The following is a 20593-nucleotide window of genomic DNA, read 5'->3' as shown; positions in this document are numbered from 1 at the left end:
AGCTGATGTAAAATACCTGGGCAAGAGACCAGTATGCACACCATACCTTTAAAGCACATTCTCCGCCCCCAAAGAATCCTGTGAATTGTAGTCTGCCCCTCACACCCCAGCTTCATCCAAACCAGTGGATCAGGGGCTTGGACTGCAGACTAAAATTAATTCACTAACAGCAAAAAACCCTTGCAGTTTAAGAACGTACCTGTAGCCAACAGATATTTCTATCAAACCTTAAAAAGCAGGGAAATTGGGCAGCTATAGTGAATGCACCGGGGAGCAGCTCTCTAAGATATTGTACTGCCCTACAAATTTGTAAAAATGGAAACAATTTGGGTTCACAGTCCAATCCACTTCCTGTGTAGCTTGAAAGAATTTGGTAGCATGTGCCTCTGAGGAGGGGAATGGGAGAGGGTTTGATCATTTGCATGCTTTGAGTTCAGTGAGATTTATTCAATCATGCTTAGGATAGCTAAAACTGACCATGGGGGAGGAGGAGGAGAGGGAGGGAGGGCTGGGGTGGGCAGGGGAGGAGGAAGAAGGAAGAGGGGAGGGGAGGAAGATGGGAGGAGGAAGTGAGAGGAGAGGGGAATAAGGGAAAAGGCAAGGCATTCTGTACAAATGGGTTTTTAATTTGATTTGCTTTTTCATAGTGGAGTTATTAATGAATAGAATGTTTTTCTTCTGGATAGAATAAAGAGGGATGGGGAACCTGTGGCCCTTCAGATGTTGTTAAGACTACACCTTTCATGATCCCTGACCACAGGCCATGCTGGCCGAAGCTGAGAGGAGCTGGAGTCCAACAAAATCTGGAAGGCCAGAAGTTCCACATCCCTGCAATAAAGCTGAATGGCAGTAAAATGTAAAGATGATTGTTTCATAAAGGGCACCCACTTGCACAGGTGGAAGGCAAGCATTAGGTGTGTGCAAAAAACAAATGTGTACCCATTCATTAACTATAGGTGCATATTTTCACTCACATTAATTCACGCATAAACAGCAATGATGTCACTGAATTTCATGATGCCTTGGTTCAGAATATGTACCTTGGCAACCTGAAATGCTTGCTTTCAGTATTAGGTGAGCATTATGTCCCTTGGCCAGATAAATACCACTTTCTACCCACCCACCCAGCTACCTATCTGGCTGCGGCTGCTCCTGCTGTGTCAGGCCCAGGATGAGACTCAGGAACCAGACCAGAGGTTGTAAGTAATTCGTGTTTTATTAGGGTAATGTCCAAGCAAAGACTGCGTCTTCTCATGAAGCAATACAGGGATACAGGTCCTGCGGCATTGGGAGAGAGTTGACAGAGCAAGGGGCTGCTTCCCGCCTGTTCTTTAAGAAGGGGCCAAACGGGCGCGCAACCTTTCGCTCCTCCTTAACTGCTCCTCAGGTACTGCCCGCCTTCCCCCCCTTCTCTCCTGTCTTTTCAGCTGTCTACGTGTGCGCGGTGAGGGGGGAAGCATCGGCCCCTCCTCTTCTGAAGTTTCCAATTCCAATATGGGGGATAGGGGAGGAGCTGATGGTAAACTGCCTGGTAAACTGTCTCGCCGCTTTTCTGCTCTGGGCAGCCCTCCCTCTTGCTCTGAGCTTCGGACAAGGGGAGGCGTGAGAATGTCCAGGGAGGATTCTGAAACTTCAAAGCTCTCAGGCTCCCCGTTGCTAGGCGACCCTATCACTGGCATTTCCTCTGTTTCGTCTTCACTCCAAGGGGGAAAAGTTCCTTCCCCTCCCCTCTGCCATCCATCTGAATCCTCTTCTGCCAACCCCCCGGGACCCCAGCTCTGCCTCTCGACACCATCCCCCCTCCCAAGCTGTGCCCCCCTCCCCCTGTCTGGCTTGGGGTGGTGGGGAAAACGTTGATGGAAAAGTTTTACCAAATCTGGAGCATGCACATCAGCTGCATCTTCCCATGATCTGTCAGCCACTCCATAGCCTTTCCAGTGAATCAAGTACTGCAGCTTGTGGCGTCTGATCCTGGAATGTAAGATTTCCCCAACTTCAAACTCAAGCTGCTCATTTACCAGGAGTGGAGCTCCGGGAGGTTCCTCCGGCCGCAACTCACTGGGAGGGGCGCCTTTCGTTAAGAGGCATCGATGAAACACAGGATGTATTTTAAACGTGTCAGGTAGCTTCAGTCGGTACGCCACGGGATTAATTTGAGTTTCTATTTCGAAAGGACCCACCCTCTTGTCTTGTAATTTTCTACATTTGCCCGGCATCTGGAGGAAGCGGGTGGACAGCCATACCTCGTCTCCCGGTTGAAGGGGGGGGCCCTCCTTCCTGTGCAGGTCAGCAACTCGCTTGTACTCCGTTTTGGCTTCGTTTAACTGCTGTTTCAGTGTCTGTTGCGCCGCTTGCAATTCTTTAAGGAAGTCCTCAGCTGCCGGTACCAGCATTCCTTCTGAGCTGCTTGGAAAGACTTTAGGATGGAATGCATAATTAGCGAAGAACGGGGTTCGTTGAGTGCTGGAGTGCAGAGAATTGTTATAGGCGAACTCTGCAAAATGCAAATATGCTACCCAGTCAGTCTGTTGATAGGACACATAGCTTCGTAAATATCTTTCCAAAACGGCGTTCAAGCGTTCCGTCTGCCCATCTGTCTGGGGGTGATGGGCGGAGGAGAGTTTTAGTTCCGTCTGCAACTGTTTCCACATTGCTCTCCAAAATTTGGCTGTGAACTGAGTTCCTCGGTCTGAGACTACGCTGTTTGGCAATCCATGCAGCCGGTAGACTTCTTTGATGAATAACTTGGCCGTTTCTTTGGCCTCTAAAGCCCCTGCACAAGGAAGAAAGTGCGCCATTTTGGTAAGTAGATCCACCACTACTAAGATGGCTGTCATTCCTTGGGACTTGGGTAGATCAGTTATAAAATCCATGGAGAGGTCCTTCCAGGGTTCGTGTGGGACAGGCAACGGTTGTAACAGTCCTGCTGGTGTCCCTGTTTGTGTTTTTGTCCGCAGACAGACAGAGCAGGACTTTACATAGCTCTCAATATCCCGCCACATTTTAGGCCACCAGAAGTCCTTGGCCACGTTCTGAATGGTCTTGTAAATCCCAAAGTGCCCCACTGTGATGGAATCATGGCACTGGCGTAGGATTCTGAGTCTTAATTCCCCTTCTGGCACATATCTGGCTGTTTTGAACCATAACAGTCCATTTCTCCAGTGAAAGGTTACTTCTGAGTCTTGACCTTGTCCCGTCTCCTGCCGATATTTTAGCATGTCTGCATCTTCTTGTTGCGCCTTTTTGAGTTCCTCTTCCCATGAGGGCTGGCACGCTCCCAACGTTAATTTCTCTGGCGGAATCACGTACTGAGGCTGGTCCTCGGATTCACTTTCTTTGTATTGTGGCTGTCTGGATAAGGCATCCGCTCTCTGGTTTTTGGCTTGGGCATGGTAAGTAATCTTGAAGTTAAACCTAGTGAAGAACTGGGACCATCTTATCTGTCTCTGGTTCAGCTTTCTGGCTGTTTGGAGGCTTTCAAGATTCTTGTGGTCAGAGCGCACTTCAATCTGATGAGAGGCCCCCTCTAGGTATTGTCTCCAGTTTTCAAAAGAATCCTTGATGGCCAGCAGTTCCTTCTCCCATACCGTGTAGTTCTTCTCTGCAGGCTTTAACTTCCGAGAGAAGTACGCACACGGGTGCAGCTCCTTCCCTTCTTGGTCTAATTGCAGAAGGACCCCCCCGATGGCAAAATCTGAAGCATCTGCTTCCACGATGAAAGGGCGGTTCGGATCAGCAAAGCGCAGAATGGGCTCAGTAGCAAACCTTCTCTTCAGCTCCTCAAAGGCCTCGGTGGCGTTCTCTGTCCATTGAAACTTCTTCTTCCCCCTTAAACAGTCAGTCAGAGGAGCTGTTAATTTGGAAAACCCTGGAATGAACTTTCTGTAATAATTGGCAAACCCTAAAAACCGCTGCACATCCTTTTTGGTGACAGGTTGGCCCCAGTCCAATATACAGCTTACTTTCCCTGGGTCCATCTCCACGCCTTCCGCTGAGATTCGATACCCAAGGAAGTCTAGAGACTTGAGGTCAAATCCACATTTCTCTAACTTAGCATACAGGTGATTTTCTCTCAGTCTCTTCAACACCGTTTTCACATGCTGGTCGTGGTCTTCCTGGTTTTTTGAGAACACCAGGATATCATCTAAGTAACAGATTACATACGTGTCCAACAAGTCTCTAAACACGTCGTTCATGAACTTTTGAAAAACTCCTGGACTTTCACAAAGCCCAAACGGCATGACCAGGTACTCAAACTGACCGTAAGTGGTCAAGAATCCTGTTTTCCATTCATCTCCCTCCTTCATTCTGATCAGATTGTACGCTCCCCTCAAATCCAGCTTCGTGAAGACTTTTGCGGAGCGCAGTCGGTCTAGCAGCTCTGAAATCAGGGGCAGCGGGAAGCTGTTAGGGATGGTGATCTGGTTCAATGCGCGGTAGTCGTTACAAGGTCTGAGTTCCCCCCCTTCTTCTTCACAAACAATAGTGGCGCTCCCGCAGGGGACTGTGAGGGGCGTATGAATCCTCGCCTCAGGTTTTTATCCAGGAATTCCTTCAGGGCCTCCCTCTCAATCTCTGTAAGAGAGTAGATTCTCCCCGATGGGATGCTGGCTCCTGGCACTAGATCAATCGCACAGTCGTAAGGGCGGTGGGGGGGTAAAGTCTCTGCCTCTTTTTCATCAAACACATCTTTGAATTCTTCATACTTTGGCGGCAGGGTCACTTGCTCGATCTCTTGCACTGCCCCCGCTAAGGTATTCTTGATTCCTTCAGGTTGACAGTTCTCCTGACAATACTGTGAGGTGAACCACACCACCGCCTCCTTCCAACTTATTTTGGGTTCATGCTTTGCTAGCCAGGGCATTCCAGAATCACCTCAAAGTTCGAGAGATCTGACACGTATACCGAAATGAACTCTTCATGCCCAGGGATTTGAAGTTTCACTTCCTCCATGGCTTGTGTCACCCCTCCTGACTTCAGGGGTCTCCCATCGATGGTCTCCACAGCTAGGGGAGCGTCCAGTTTCCACTGGGAAATTCCATGACGCTTGACTCAATAAAATTTGTGGAGGCTCCACTGTCAATTTAGGCAGTGGAATTAAACACCACTCCTCTGGAAGTTGTAATCCGAATAGGCAAGACCAACACCCCTTTTGAGGGAGGTTGGGTCGTTGGGGGGCCTTTATACAATGCTGCCCCCAGTCCACCAGCCTGCACGTGGACTGGGTGTTCTAGTTTCCCGACGGCTCGGCTTTCCCCCCTTTTAGTCCACAGTCTCTGGCCACATGGCCCGGCTTTGAACAATAAAAGCATAAACGTTCCCGGCGTCGTCTTTCCTTTTCTTCTTCCGACAGTCTTGGCCTAGCCCCTCCCTGTCCCTCAGTTGTATTACCTGCCATCCCTGCAGCGGGAAGGGTCTTGCTGCGGGATGCCGAGACTGAGTATCTCGGGACCTCCTGCTTCCTTTCCAGGCGTCTCCCTTCCATCCGGTGATCTATCTGTAGGCATAGCCGGATGAGCCCTGGTAGGTCAGCGCGGGGGGAGGTCCTGGCCAGCTCATCCAGGATTTCAGCATTTAATCCACTCCGGTACATAAACATCAGGGCGGCGTCATTGTAACCAGTTTCCTGGGACAGAATTTTAAAAGCGTTAGTGTACTCGGAAACCATCCCTTTAGCTTGCTTCAGAGCGCCTAGCTGCCGCGCTACTGTTTCAGCTCTTTGCGGGTCTTGGAACATCTCGGTCATCTCCTGTATAAATCCTCTGTACCTTCTTAAGACAGTATCCTTTCTCACGAGATACGGAGTCACCCATTTTGCAGCTTCTCCCTCCAGGAGGCTAATCACGAAAGCTACTTTAGCCCCATCGTCTGGAAATTCTGTGTGCCTGACATCCAGATATAACTCACATTGAGCCACGAAGGTTGCCAACTGATCACTTTGTCCCGCGTATTTTGGGGGCAGTCCAATGGGAACTTTTACTGCGGCAGTTGGAGGGGCTGTTCGCATCTGGTCTATCGTGGCCTTCAAGGTTTGATTATCCGTCTTCAGCGCCTTGACTGCTGCTAGCAGGGCTTGAACATCCGTCTGCAGATCAGCTACCTTAGTCCTCAAGAGTTTCACTTCTTCCATCTCAGAAGTGGGGTTCGTCCCCCCCGCTGCTCCCTTTGACATCTTGTCCCAGTCAAGTGAAGAGAGCGTTGAGGGTGATTTAGGTGGCTCTGTCAAGCTGTCAGGCCCAGGATGAGACTCAGGAACCAGACCAGAGGTTGTAAGTAATTCATGTTTTATTAGGGTAATGTCCAAGCAAAGACTGCGTCTTCTCATGAAGCAATACAGGTCCTGCGGCATTGGGAGAGAGTTGACAGAGCAAGGGGCTGCTTCCCGCCTGTTCTTTAAGAAGGGGCCAAACGGGCGCGCAATCTTTCGCTCCTCCTTAACTGCCCCTCAGGTACTGCCCGCCTTCCCCCCCTTCTCTCCTGTCTTTTCAGCTGTCTGCGTGTGTGCGGTGAGGGGGGAAACATCGGCCCCTCCTCTTCTGAAGTTTCCGATTCCAGTATGGGGGATAGGGGAGGAGCTGATGGTAAACTGCCTGGTAAACTGTCTCGCCGCTTTTCTGCTCTGGGCAGCCCTCCCTCTTGCTCTGAGCTTCAGACAAGGGGAGGCGTGAGAATGTCCAGGGAGGATTCTGAAACTTCAAAGCTCTCAGGCTCCCCATTGCTAGGCGACCCTATCACTGGCATTTCCTCTGTTTCGTCTTCACTCCAAAGGGGAGAAGTTCCTTCCCCTCCCCTCTGCCATCCATCTGAATCCTCCTTCTGCCAACCACCCGGGACCCCAGCTCTGCCTCTCGACATGCTGTGATGGTGGTAATGGCAGTAGGGAAAGAAGGATGGTTTCTCCTTCCCCCCCCACCTTTCCTTGCACCTGGAACAATTGCTTCTACAGCAGCATACCAGATATTTTTTGAAGTTTATCTCCCAGGAACCCTTGTGCCTGGGAAATGTTCCAGGTGCCAAGGAGAAGAATGGGAAGAAGTCGGGGAAGATCACCCTCCCTGCAGCTGCAACTAGAGTTGCTACCACCAAAGCAGCAATTAGTGTGAAAACTAAATCACCAGGCAAAGGGGCTTACGGGGGAGATGTTGGGCCGGGGGGTCAATTATGAGTGAATTTGGAAATCTCAGGACGGGAGCTTTTTTCTGAGAGTTGTCCAACATCACTCACACTTGCTGGCCTCAATATGAATCTTGCCTGTGGGAGTTCGCCCATCACTAGCAGAGCTACTTGTGCACTTAAAACTTAAAACCAAGAAGAGGCCTCTTTCAAGTGTACCCCATAGTAGAGAAGTAAGTTACATCTGCCCTCCCCCAGATACTGATAGACTCCAATTCTCATCACCCCCATCCAGCATGGCCAATGGTTAGGGAAGATCTGGAGGCCCAAAGATTCCCCACCCCTTCACAATTTGAGAGCGTAAGCAGGGGCACTGCTAAGTACTTAAAAGACTTGGAGCACATGCCCAAGACACAAACGTGCATATGTTAATTTATATGTATAGGTGCAAAATAAGGCCGACTTTCAGAGAGAAAAAACAAATTGTGTCTCTTACTGTTAAAGCTTACTCTGTGCTATGGAGTGCCGACAAGATTTTCTGGGCCCAGTACACTGTATATGGATTGGGTCCCCCACCCCTAGCTACAATCAAGAACTGCTGCATATGAACACTGAAGCAAGTCTTGTCTAGCATGAGTTCTCTCTTTCTCTCTCACATACACACACATAAACACAACTCTTCTTTCCCACCTCATACAGTTATTGCATGTTGCCTCTGGCCAAATTAAGATGGTGGTGATGTGGAAAATTCCACAGCCGTGGTGGGCAAGGGTAATTGCACGTACAAAGGAGGGTGGAGCAACTGAAGTGATGATGTAAATCTTTAAAACTCCCGCCACTTTAACAGCTAACAGGGGGTTACTGCACAGTTCTGCTGGCGCACATCGCAGAGAGAAATTCTTTCATTCGCTATGTGGGATCACATCCTTGGACGTTGCGAGGGTATATAAGGGAGTCTCAGTCTGTGTTCAGGCAGACATGCTTGTGTGATTACTGTCACCTTACGTAAATAATAAAAGCTAGCTTCTGTCTGGAACTCTCGTGTGCACCAATTTCCTGATCGAACCATCTTGAAGTGGGATAAGAAGGAATTTCCACGACAGTGGGTGGATCTCACTGGTATTGTGCAGCATGCTCAGCTGCCCTGTAAGCAAAGTTTTTTTAAGGGTTAAAAAGGGGAAATCTGGCACAAAAGATCCAGGACGTATGTCTCCTGAACCACCTTCTAACAACACCCCTGAGTGCAAATACAGAACTAGGCTATTGACTCTGCAGTCCCCCAAAAACTCACCATTTTCTTAACCTGAATCATTGGCTACTACAACCATTGCATCTTGGACAAATATCTCCAAGTTGATGCTATGTTGAATGTGTTTTACAATTCCAGTTTTCTAAAGCCTAAAAGTATAAGGTTATTAAAATCAGAATTTCTGATTGTGATTTAAAAAAACGTTTTACTTTTGTAAGTGTTCCCCTAGCAGGTATTTATTGTTATTATTATTGTTATTGTTGTTATGGTGATTTATAATAAAAGGAGCAAAAAAAAGTCAAAAGCAAAAATGACAGCAGATATATTTAAAACAAAACAGACATCCATGGCAGAGACCCATTTATCCAGCTGGGAAAGCCTGTCAGATGATTCCATGGAACAGGCACAGCCACAATGAAAGCCCTGCTCTTGGTTACTGATACCTTTGAAACTTGCAGGAGAAACTCTCCCAGAGACTGCAGTGACCTAGTGGCATTCACACTGTAAATGTATTCCATTATTATTCCACTTTAAACAGTCATTGTTTCCCCCAAAGAATCCTGGGAAGTGTAGTTTGTGAAGGGTGCTGAGAGCTGCTAAGAGATCCCTATTCTCCTCACAGAGCTACAATTCCCTGAGTGGTTTATAAGTCAGTCCTTTTCCCCAGAGAACTCTGGGAATTGCAGGTCTGTAAAGGAAATATGGCTTTCCTAACAACTCTCAGCACTCTTCACAAACTACACTTCCCAGGATTCTTTGGGAGAATCCATGACTGTTTGAAGTGAAATAACAGTGGAATAAATGTACAGTGTGAATGTGGACCTACTGAGGATATAAGGGATAAGGCGGTACATAAAGGATCCTTGGGGAGGAAAAAGTCTGGTCCAGGAACAAATCTCAGCAAGGTGCAGGGTTTTTTTTAAAAAAAAGAGCCAAGTGGGAATGCTAGTCTAGAAATAATAGGAGGCAAGAAGGAAACACCACCCTAGGCAAGTAATTCTTCCCCTTCCACTTCATTGATGGTCCCTTGGGGTCACTTGAAAGGAAATGCATTTTTCAGGTCCAAATTACAACCAAATCATGAGCTAGAAATTAAAATAAGGCTATAGCCCTAAGCATGCGTCCTTGAAAGTCAGCACCATCAAAATCAATAAGACTTCAGAGAAGTTTCAGAGTCCAGAAGGCAAATAAGAAACCCAGTTTTAACCATTTATTTTCACAAGCTCCTAAGATTGGGAAGAGGTCACAGATCATCTAGCTCAATCTCCTGCCTAATGGAAGATCCGTTAGGCTACCACAGATCAACCTGTGCAATCCCAACCACAATCTGGGACAAGGCAAACAGGAAGCACACCACAGAAAAAGTTCCTGAAAAGTCAATCCACCCCAGATGACTTAAGCAAAAGAAGCAAGTGATACATTATGGTTTGGTTCAGACATTATGGCCAACCATTATTTGGTCTTTCTAATTATTGTGTAAAGGTGAACCATGGCTTGCTGTAAACATGGTTTGCCCAATCTGAACGCCATAGCAAACTACAGTTATTGTGAACTAGGAAATAAGATAATGAATTGGAGGACATGAGAAGAAGAGGGAGGAGCAAGAGGGAGCAAGCATAGAAACTTGACACACAGCCAGCCTGACTATGCTTTGGCCATGACATCACAACTGCCCAGTGTGGGAAGGCAAAAACAAAATCAAGCTCTCCAGACAATTTGACCCAAAGAAAATTTCCTGCCTGACTCTCCTTTAGCATAATCCACAATATGATAGACCCTACAGCCAATGTTCATTAGGTAAGCTGCATAAAACTAAGGTGTAAACACAGTGCTCATTGTCAAACTCTTTATGAAGGAGCTCTGATTTCCAAACATGTAATAGCTGCAAAAATCACATGGGAGAAAGGTGTTTATTTAACTCAACCCTGACAGAGAGCAATACATACAGAACAGCTAGTAGAAAGTGCAGAGCAGCCTTCACCAGCCTGGTGCTTTCCAGGTGTTTTAGATTGCAACTCCTGGGACTGATGGTAGTCTAAAACATCTGGAAGGTATATAGACAGGACCTGATCAAGCAGGATGATTTTGTGCAGAAGAAAGAGAACAAAAGGCGAGACAAGAGAGGAGAAAACAGAGGAAGTCAGAAGTAAGGCCCATATGCTGTAAAAAGAACAAGAGATTCCTGTTATCAGCAAAGCATGTGGTGGGCATGACCAAATTACAAAGGTATGGTGGCTACGACTCTCTCGGAGTGTGAACCCTTCTGGAAACAGGCTTATAGGAAGGCAATTACAAACTGCCCTCTTCACAGACTGGCCAACTAGTCCATAGTAATGAGGAAAATATATGTCTTCTGAAGGAATTATAAGAATTTTGGAACTGAAATTAAATCTCTCTTTCTCTGGCTTAAAACACATACTCTAACAAATGAAAAGGGACCCTGGGAAGCTAAGCAGAGGGAAGTGGTTTTTGCTTCTCGAAGCTACTAGAAAAGCTATTGGAATATTAAGCTGCTCACAGAACACCAGAATTCTGCTGACAACACAGGAAAGTGACATCAAGATCAAGAGGAAGCTACTCCCCTGGGCCTGGCAATCTTTCCAAGTGAAGATCCACCCCATCCCCATGTGCTTGAACATTACTTCCCTGGTTTTGTGATGTTTCCAGGGGGGTTCAATAGAACTGACAGGGTGCACTTCCAAATGGCAATTGCATATTTTGTCCATTGCAGTCACTGCAGACAACAGAAGCTTCTCTGCATCTCTTCCATAAGGTTTCTTGAGGCAAAATGTGTGATGTGATACCATTTGTGTAATGAATGATGGATTACTCAGCCCCTCCTCCACTTAATTGGCTGCCAGTTGTAGGGACAGAGTAACTTGAAATGCAATATCAGAACACAATTTTGGCTTACTAAACATTGCAAGGGGAAGGATGAAAAGGAGCAGGAGGTACAGTAACAATAGCAAACAGGCAAATGTTTGTTTATTTATTTGTTTGTTTATTAAATTTTTATCCCACCCTTCCTCCCAAAGGAGCCCAGGGCAGCAAAAAGCATACATGTTCAACTTGATTTACCTCTTGGTCTGTACCTATGAGACTACAATTCTCATTATCCTTGACCATTGACCATGCTGGTAGGGGCTGATGGGAGTCCAACAACATCTAGAGGGCCACGGGTTTCCCATGTCTACACTAGCATCATCCTGAGTTGTGTTCCTTCACAATATATCTTTGGTTGCAATCCTGTACACACTTGCCTGGATGTAACCCCTATTGAATTCAGCAGAACTCACTTTTAAGCAGTTATAGGATTGTGCTGCAAGTGGTAGAAATTCACAATAGTGCTAGATTTCATAGTAAAGGACCATGTGGTGTACTATACAAAACACCATCAGAGTTTTTACTCTGGTGAGGTATCTTTCCCTTCCCCGCATTTCAGGGGGAATCTTTCAGTAAATGAGAGCACAGTTCCATATGGAAGACTGAAAACTGTAAATATTACTTTCTTCTATTCCCAAAGGAAATACCAAATCTTAAAAATAGTAAAAACTTTTCAGCTTGAGTGTTTCCAGATAAATACCAGCACAGCCAATCTCAGTGTACCTTTATGATATATTTCATAATTTGGGTTACTGCACTGCCGCAGAGTGGAAAAAAAATGCTTGCTAGACAACAGTGGAGGAAATGAAACAATTTTACCAAACATCAGAAGAAATCCCTGCATTTAAGAAAAACCAGGGAGAAGTAATAGTAGTAGCAGTGTAACAAGAGAAAAGGAATGTGCTGCATAGAGAATTCTCTAAACACCATGGAGATCTACTGAGGGAAGACCCCAAGGAGATCTGCTAAAGGGGTAGCTACTGCACATTTCAGTGACACAATTAGCAATTGTGAGAATGGTTATTTTTAAAGTAAACAGTAGGTACAAGGACCCCAGGCCAGATTGGGACCCTGGTGTGGGAAGATAGTGCAATGGGAAGCCCCAGATCATGGCTTAAAATATGCATATAGTGTGCTGAAATCATTTACATATGCTCAGATTTGCTTAGAAGATGCTTAAGAATTACTGAAATAGTATATAAAGTCTGCTATATGTATAAGAGCCAAACAGTAAAACAGGAGTAGTTTGAAACTGCCCACTTTTTTCCTCCTTCTCCCGACTAAAGCTGTAATTTTCCTGAGAAACAACTGGAATAGACAAAGCATTACTTTCTCATGAAGTTGAGTACCGTACAAGATAACAGGTCTGGGCAGACAGCCAACGTGTCATGTAAACAGTCAATATGAAGTAAGAGGAAATCCTTATATGGGGAGGTTAAGCTTAATAGTTGAGAACAAAAGACTCTCCAGGAGCATCTGATGAGAACCTGATGAGAAGCAGTAAAAAGCAGATAAGACCAGAGCTTGGAAAAGTTACTTTTTTGAACTACAACTCCCATTAGCCCCAGCCAGCGCCATGCTGACTGGGGCTGATGGGAGTTGTAGTTCAAAAAAGTAACTTTTCCAAGCTCTGGATAAGACCACAGGGAACATGCCTTCCCTTAGAAAAGAAAGTGTATAAAAAGCCAGGTTTCATAGCACTCAGGACCCCTCAGCTCTGCTAGAGTGGGAAGGGGGTCGAAGAAAGCAGGAGAGAACCATCCATCTATTCCATCCATAACATCTGATGGATGATGTATCATGACATGTATTTCTATGTACTTTGGCTCTGTAATATGATTTAGAATTTACCTCAGTCCTTTAACTATTGTAACTTGTTTTAACTAAGATGTACCTTCAGTGTTTTACACGGTGATGTTAAATGGATATCCAGCAATTTCTTTTATGCTATGATATATATGTCTATTTTTCTGTTTCTGCAATGATGGCTAAGGCCACCTAGAATGCATTTTATTAGTTGTAGTGTGCAAGATATGAATAAATAACATGTATTATAAAGATTGTTCTGCTGTCTGAAGTCTGACTCCCAAATAGAAAATTTCTGGTACCTCTGAAGACTCAAGAATTCTTGAGTGGATTCTCCTCTATTCTCCACCTACACTAGATGACTGCTGTTGATAGCCGGTGAGCTTAGGTGACCTAACATTCAACATACAAGGACTCTATGTAGACACGGAGGAAGAGAGAAAGCAAGAATCCTTGACTCTGTGCATTCCCTGGCAAGGGGGCTAGTCTTGCCAGTAACAATAGGAAGTCTTAACCTCTTGCCCCTGCTGCGGTCCTGATCCAGATCAGGCCTCTCACACCTCCTATTTGCTTTGGAAGGAGGACGCATGGAGGATGTGGTGATCAAGATCAGGACCACACCAGGGGGATAAAGTCTCCTGCCAGGATCCAGATATGAATCAGACCCAGCAAACCTGCTATTTGCTGGGGGGGGGGCACGCACACAGTTTGCTAAATGCATGAATGGTGTTACATCTAGTTTGGCTGTCAGGCGATGTTTTCTTACAAAGCGACACATTTTTTTTAAAGATCACTGTACATACAAGTAGAATATGTTCCCATGGAAGCCTATTAGAAGGAAATGGATCTTGGGACTAAAGCATGTACATACTCACCAGGCCCTGATTCTAACAGCAGAGTGGTACAGCAAACAAACACCAACAGAAATGAAGGACAGAGAGTGGCTCAGGACTTCACCAAGCATTTCAGCAACTCATAACTATCATTCAGCACAGACAGACTAGTGTAGCATACAAAAGTCTAGAATTCTCTCCATGATATATTCTGATCAATGACAGGCCAACCTCAACCTGATTTGGGCATATATTGAGGGCCCCTCCAGCCTGGCATTTGTCGTTGTTGTTTTGTTTGTTGTTGTTTTGTGGAGGTATTCTGCAACATGTCACTGATGTAATAAAAGTGTATTAGTGGTGGATTTATACCGGACCATCCACACACCATTCCACTTTATTAGTTGCTCTGCAATGCTTCCCCAATGTTACTACATTAATGTGATCTGAAGAGGCACTCTTGCACCAAAGCACAACAGAGGCTGCTTTCACACTGCACTTTATTCCGTTATTCTGATGATTTCTTACCTGGTAATTTGTGCATTATGTTTGATCATTCACACGACACACAAGCTAGCTCCAGAATTCTAGTGGAATGTAGTGGAAGTTTAGTGCTAATTTCCATGATAAATGATACCAGAAACAATCCGTTAGCAAGGCTGGGAACCTGGAAGATTGCAGGAGTTTTTCACTAGCTGCAGCCGCTCATGTGACAGGCATCCCAGCATGCAGTGCGTTCCCGCCTTTTAGTCGCACGGGGTTGTTGTTTTTTTGCCTGGCAAACGTTGTACCGGTATTCCGGCATCGGCGCAGATAGCAGCAGCATTTCCCACACACACCCCTGTCTCGATACAAGTAAAACAATTTAAAAAGTCAGATCCTAAAGGGAGAAGGCTTGCATGGCAATGGGACGAAATCTTAGACCTCCTACACAGCGGGGAACAGTGTGCATGGGTGAGGGACAAAAACAAGATATGTGAAAGACAGTTGCGCGAAATGACACTATATCAGCTGAAAAAGTTGCTGTTCCTTAACGCAACTGGTACTGCAGTGTGAAAGGGATTTTAGAAATTGGGACAGAAGCGCTACCTTTTTAATCTGTTAAACTAATGCAATCAGCCCCATGTGTGAAAGCAGCCAAAGTGGGACAAAAAATAAACCAGAACATTTGTGGGTATAAAAAGTTACAGGATTTCAGCAGAAAGTTATGAGATATCCACTGACTGAAAACAACACGGTATGTGCGACCCAAGCAGAAACAGTGTTGAAAGCAGGATCATGTATAACTGCCTCAATACCATCACAAGCACAAATCATCATGAAAACACAATAAAGACAGCTGGAGGGGCCCTGATTTGGGGCTGTGTGAATCCTCAGCAAAGTGGTCTAAAGTAGGGGTTGAGAATTTCTGGTACTCCAGATACTATTGGACTCTACCAGCCCCAGCCGCCATTGGGGATTATGGGACTTGGGAGTCCAGCAACATGTGGAAGGGCAATAGGTTCTTCCTCCCAGCAGCTCCCTATGCCCCAAACATCTGCTCCAGAGTGTTTTGGAGACCCTCCAGAATAGTGTCAGAGGTGGCACTGGGAGATGCAGACAGGAGGAGGAACTGGCGAAAATCACCTTCCCTCTTCCACCAGTGAGAGCATCCAAATCTCAGCACAGGAACCTCTGATGGATCTGACTTGTTTCCACAAACAGAAGAGGCCCTTCCATTAAAAGAAGAGCAAGTATGAATCCAACCCATAGATTCAGCTCTATAATCTGACCACATTGGCACTTCTGGAATGATACAGTCTGGGAGACTGCAGTCATTACCACTCCGAGAGATGCAACTCACCACCAAACTACCACATGCTGAAGCCGTTGTGAAATTGGCCACAAGTAACATGTACATGCATCTTATAAAGATAGCACAATTTGCAGGTGGTCATTCAGTTGTTTAAGACAAGGAGGGTGGCCAGGAATCAAAACTGACAACCAAAAGCAATCAGTTGAAAAAGAAATTTAAAAACAATCCAAAGGTAGCAGAGAAGCAACTCCTCATTCATTCATAAAGCCCACCATTTAAATGATACTTCTACCATGAATACGTACTCATCTACAGAACTGTTTAGAAGCATCACTTGACTTTATTTTACATATCTCACTGCAGTATCCATTTTAACATTGGGAGAGAATTATTCTCCCTCATCACCCCACCCCCTCTACAGAACTGAAGTTGTACAGCAGTTGAAAATGCTGATGGCTTAACTAGTTTCATTTTTTTTCCACAGCAGCCCTGAGGGGGTTTAACTCTTTCCACTGTGCTGCGATCCTGCTTTTGGAGTTCAATGTTTAACTCGCCCTGGGAGACTCATAAATATTCGGAGTCACTCTCTCCCTCTCTGTTTGATTAGGAAATGAGCCTTTAACTCAATGTAATCCCCAAGCCATTAACAAAAAAGCCCTCAACAGCTCCACTATTAGAATTTCACTTCTAACCCACAGAGGATTGAATTAGATTAACATAACTACCAGCAATCTGAGTTTATTTTCTGTGCCAGAAAGAAATGTGTTTTCCAGAAAAAAAAGAGGGGGGGGGGAAGAGGGGGGGTGAAAAGAGACAGAAAGCATGGGCATAATGAAATGTAAAAACTGAGAGATGATAAAAAGACAGCCTGATGTAAGGTGAAGAGATAACTGAAGAAAGCTAAATAGACAGCTGCATAATCTTTTTAAAAACTGGGGCTGGTAAGTCCTTTTTTATATGTAATTTAAGTAATACCACTTGATTCTTCCCACCTTCCAGGTGTCCATTTCATCATCTCAGGCTCACAGGCATATACCTGACAGGTACTTTTCACACACCTGTACAAGAGTCTGCTTGGCATGCAGTATGCATGAACTGATGGAACAGAAGAAGAGGGACCAGAAACGTGGTCAGACAACAAAACATCACCCATAACTTTACAAGCATACGCAAGTGAAGAGGAAATTAGCATGGTTTGCCACTTCTCAAAATCACAAACAGACCCATTAAAAAATGCATGTGAGAAGTAAATTCTGATGTGATGGTACTGATGGGTGCCCAAGTAGGATTGTTCAAGAGGCAGGAACCAAATAATAGTATCATGCCTTTCACACAATACATTAGTTACCCCAACATTTACAATCTAACTACCCAAAAATGGGAAAGAAGAGCATCCCACACTCTACTGAAGTATCAGCAGCTGATGTTTGGTTATTTATTTATTAACTTATTTGACAATTGCAGGATAATGAATCTGCTGGCTGAATAAGAGTCCCACAGAAGTAACATAGACACCCACAAATAGGTAAAATCTAACTACTTTTCAGACATATGCCAAAAAGGGAGGAATTTTGATCATGTTTATCAGGAGTCCTAAAAAAGCTTGTATTTATCATGGACATTTGCAAGTATGTGAGGCATCATATAAGTTTGCATACTTTTGTGGGAAAGAGACTAGGATTGTATTACAATCCTACACCTGCCAAATCTGCAATATTCAATAAAAATATTGAATGTAATGAGACTAAGTGCACATACAGAGTTACTGGAGGGTAGTCTGTAATTTTAATAATGCAAAATAACTCCTTTTCCACAAATTTTCAAGAGGATCTAATTCATTAGTTTTCATGGAAAATCTGGCCTCTGTTCACACAATCGAAGAATGAAATGTAGCAAACAAGCATTAAGTACCTGGGTCTTTATGTAAAGCAAACATAAATTAAATTTACAGAGAGCGGTCATTTATGGATAAAAAGACCAAATAAAATGTTTTACCAAGTTGCTATCTTGTTTGTTTTTTGATAGACAATTTCGTTTCTTTTCCAACCACATCTTGAGTTCTAACGGTCATCTGAAATATTTTGTACGTGTGTGTTACATTACATGAAATCAAAACCTATGTTTTCCCTGTTTGTATTGTGCCAACAAATACAAGGTTTTACCCTAGCGGTCACAAACTTTTCAAGAATAACTCTGGGGTTTGGTTTGGTTTTAAAAAAGAACTATAAAATACATTTGTAAGTTACAAAATAATTGTAATTTTAAATGTTGTATACAGCAAAAGGAAATATTTTATTGTATACATTCACGCAGAAAGATGGTTTAAGACATTTACCTCATCTAATCACATTACTAAGTCATTTCATTATATTTTATTCAGCTCTGCCCTTAAAGTAAAGAAAATATTTTTCTTGAGTATATTTTACACTTGCAATTCATTTCATTTAACTAAATTCAAAACATTAATTCAATTCTCTCAACAGAAAGTTGCCTGATCAAATCTATTTTTGAGATTATTTTAAAGTAAGATAAAATAAAAGGCTGAGTATAGTAGCTAAATGCTGTAATATTTATGAAGTGGGGAAGAGGATATTAAAAAGGAACAACTAAGAAGAAGCATTCATAAATAATTTCATTCAAGACAAAAATGCTACATGTATAAATTATTATACATTCTCACTGGTATGCCAATATAAAACCCCAAACTGCATAAACACAAATTACTGATTTTCTTAACAGTTTTTGCAATTTTTTATAATCCACATTTTTGCTTTTATAAAGGGGCATTTTTGTATGCTGAATGCCTTAAAACAAACTTCTAAATACTACTCATGGATACTTTCACCACACTGAGATGCCACTAAACTGTCTTCCCAAAGTAATCTGTGTTTCTTTAATAGCAAGTGGAGACATCCTATACTAATTAAGTACTAAAACCTCAACAGCAAAGAGCATTCAATAACATTCTTTTTTTCCACATGTGTGCTTTAGAGAATATTCATACCAAAGTTTTTAGTGAATAGTTTTGAGGAGTATGTTTCTTGCAAAAAGGATGTCTGTGTTGCTGAACTTTCTCAATTTTCAGACTTTATATCAATGCTGGGGGATCACCTTGACAAGCCCTTAAACAGAGTATGCTGGCCTTTTGGAGCACCAGCAGTCTGAACTGTTCGCACTCTCCAAACAATATTATCTGGCACAAACTTTCATTTGTTTGCCTCAAGATGAAAAAGACCTCACAATTAAATGACATTTGTGTCAGGTTCTGAAATAAACTTGCCAACCTTCCTCAAAAAAATGTGAAAACAGATTTTACTTCACACACACACGCACACACACACACTTTAGTCCTGCTAAATAAATTATATGCTCCCATAATTTCAAGTCCAAATAAAAAGACTGATGCAAGAGATGATGGAAGGTTGTTCCCAAAATAAAAAGTCAGAAATTGGGTACTTACATGATTTAGGTTGAGAGATGGACCTTAGGACCAGGGTAGAATGTCCTTTGCCCCTCAGGTGTTTCCAATTGCTGATTAAATATCTTTTGGTTCCGCTTGCACCAGCCGGGAGTCCCCTCTGCGTCTCTGTGTCTCTTTGTGACTAAGGACACAGTACTCTGAGTCCCAACCTATAAATAGATTCAAGCTCCGTGATTGATATAACAGGCAGCTGACAAGGAAAAAAAAATAAGCAGGTCTTAGGCAAAGCAGTAAAAGCTGAGCTTTCTACTGCACAGTGCATCCAGGGAGGAGACCCCCATAGTCACCCGTGCGCAAAGGAAAGGAAAAATGTGAAGCAATTGCTTCTCCAGCAGTATTACAGCAACTTAAAGGAAGGGAAGCAAAATGAACAAAATCCAATGCATGAAAAACACAAAGTGCCAGCCAAAATCAGCCTCCTCTGTGTTTCAACGATCCTGTCAAGGCCACTGATACAGTCAAAGCAGACTTTCCAAACTGTGTGCACTTATTCCAGGTCCTAGCTGTGAAAAGTTTCTCTTTCCAAAGCTGAACAGAGATTGATACCTGGGTGGGTGCTGCCAGGATTAGCCAATCTGCTTTGCAACAAGGCTGATAGACCAAAAACTGAGTTGGTTCTTTTCAGAGCACCTGTTCTCTACCAGCACCCTCAAATACTGCTAAAGTTTTCTCCTTATACAGTAAAAGATTTCCCAACGCAAAGCATTGTCCAACAATTAACATCAGTTCTGCATTCTTTGCTTTTGGAAAAGCATTTATAGGTTCCATTTTTTGTTTTATACATGTCCAGGGAAGCCTTTTATCCCAATGTTGGAGTAAGATGTGCTACTGGAAGCCCTAACAGAGGGCCCAATGACACTGGACGTTCTGAATGATTTGGTAAATCCTTGAGAATGAACTGTGGGAAATAGGAAGGGGGATACCCAACCTTGGGGTCTATTGGTAACTCTGATAGCCGATATATTTTCGCTATTCCTAATTTTATTGACTGTATTCAAGTTAGATGCACAAGTTTTCAAGTTTTCAAAATGAGAATATGGCACATCCACATTATCAACTTAACCAAGTTTAAATTTGTTTCAACTCTGGTGACTTACCTCATGAAAATGTATGTGGACTGCAGTTTTGAAAGAGAGACAAAATCCTGTTAGAGATCTCCAGCTCCTACACAAAACATCTATTCCCTGAAGGCAACCATCACTATTCAGCTAATTTTAAGTTTGCAGCATAGACTTGCCCTCACTTTAGAAAAAAAATTAAACCAATGCTATTTTTTATTTATTGGATTTTTTCCCCTGCCCCTCATGATAAGGTCCCAAGGCAGATTATGACAATGTAAAAATACAATATTAAATTCAGTTAAAACAATTTACCATCACAGGAACAGGGTGTGTCCTAAAAAGCAAGTCAGGTGTCAAAGGTCAGGGTAAATAGGT

At 43.8% G+C, this 20593-nt stretch overlaps 1 protein-coding gene across 5 annotated transcripts in view; it reads right to left on the bottom strand.

Moving 5' to 3' along the window:
• ESRRB (estrogen related receptor beta) overlaps positions 1-19325 on the bottom strand; it is a 258747-nt gene extending 239422 nt beyond the window's left edge. For all 5 annotated transcript variants that reach the window (XM_061611810.1, XM_061611807.1, XM_061611809.1 and 2 more), the window contains exon 1: positions 19137-19325. Coding sequence is in view for 1 of the 5 variants with exons in the window: in XM_061611808.1 (XP_061467792.1) it covers positions 19137-19138 (2 nt within the window). In the remaining 4 variants the exon portion in view is untranslated. The remainder of the gene's footprint in view (positions 1-19136) is intronic.
• Positions 19326-20593: the final 1268 nt, after the last annotated feature.

The sequence above is a fragment of the Rhineura floridana genome, chromosome 2, assembly GCF_030035675.1.
Source record: "Rhineura floridana isolate rRhiFlo1 chromosome 2, rRhiFlo1.hap2, whole genome shotgun sequence".
NCBI classification, from domain to species: Eukaryota; Metazoa; Chordata; class Lepidosauria; order Squamata; family Rhineuridae; genus Rhineura; species Rhineura floridana.
Note: the sequence above shows the minus strand (reverse complement) of the source record. Positions and strands in the feature narration are given on the sequence as shown.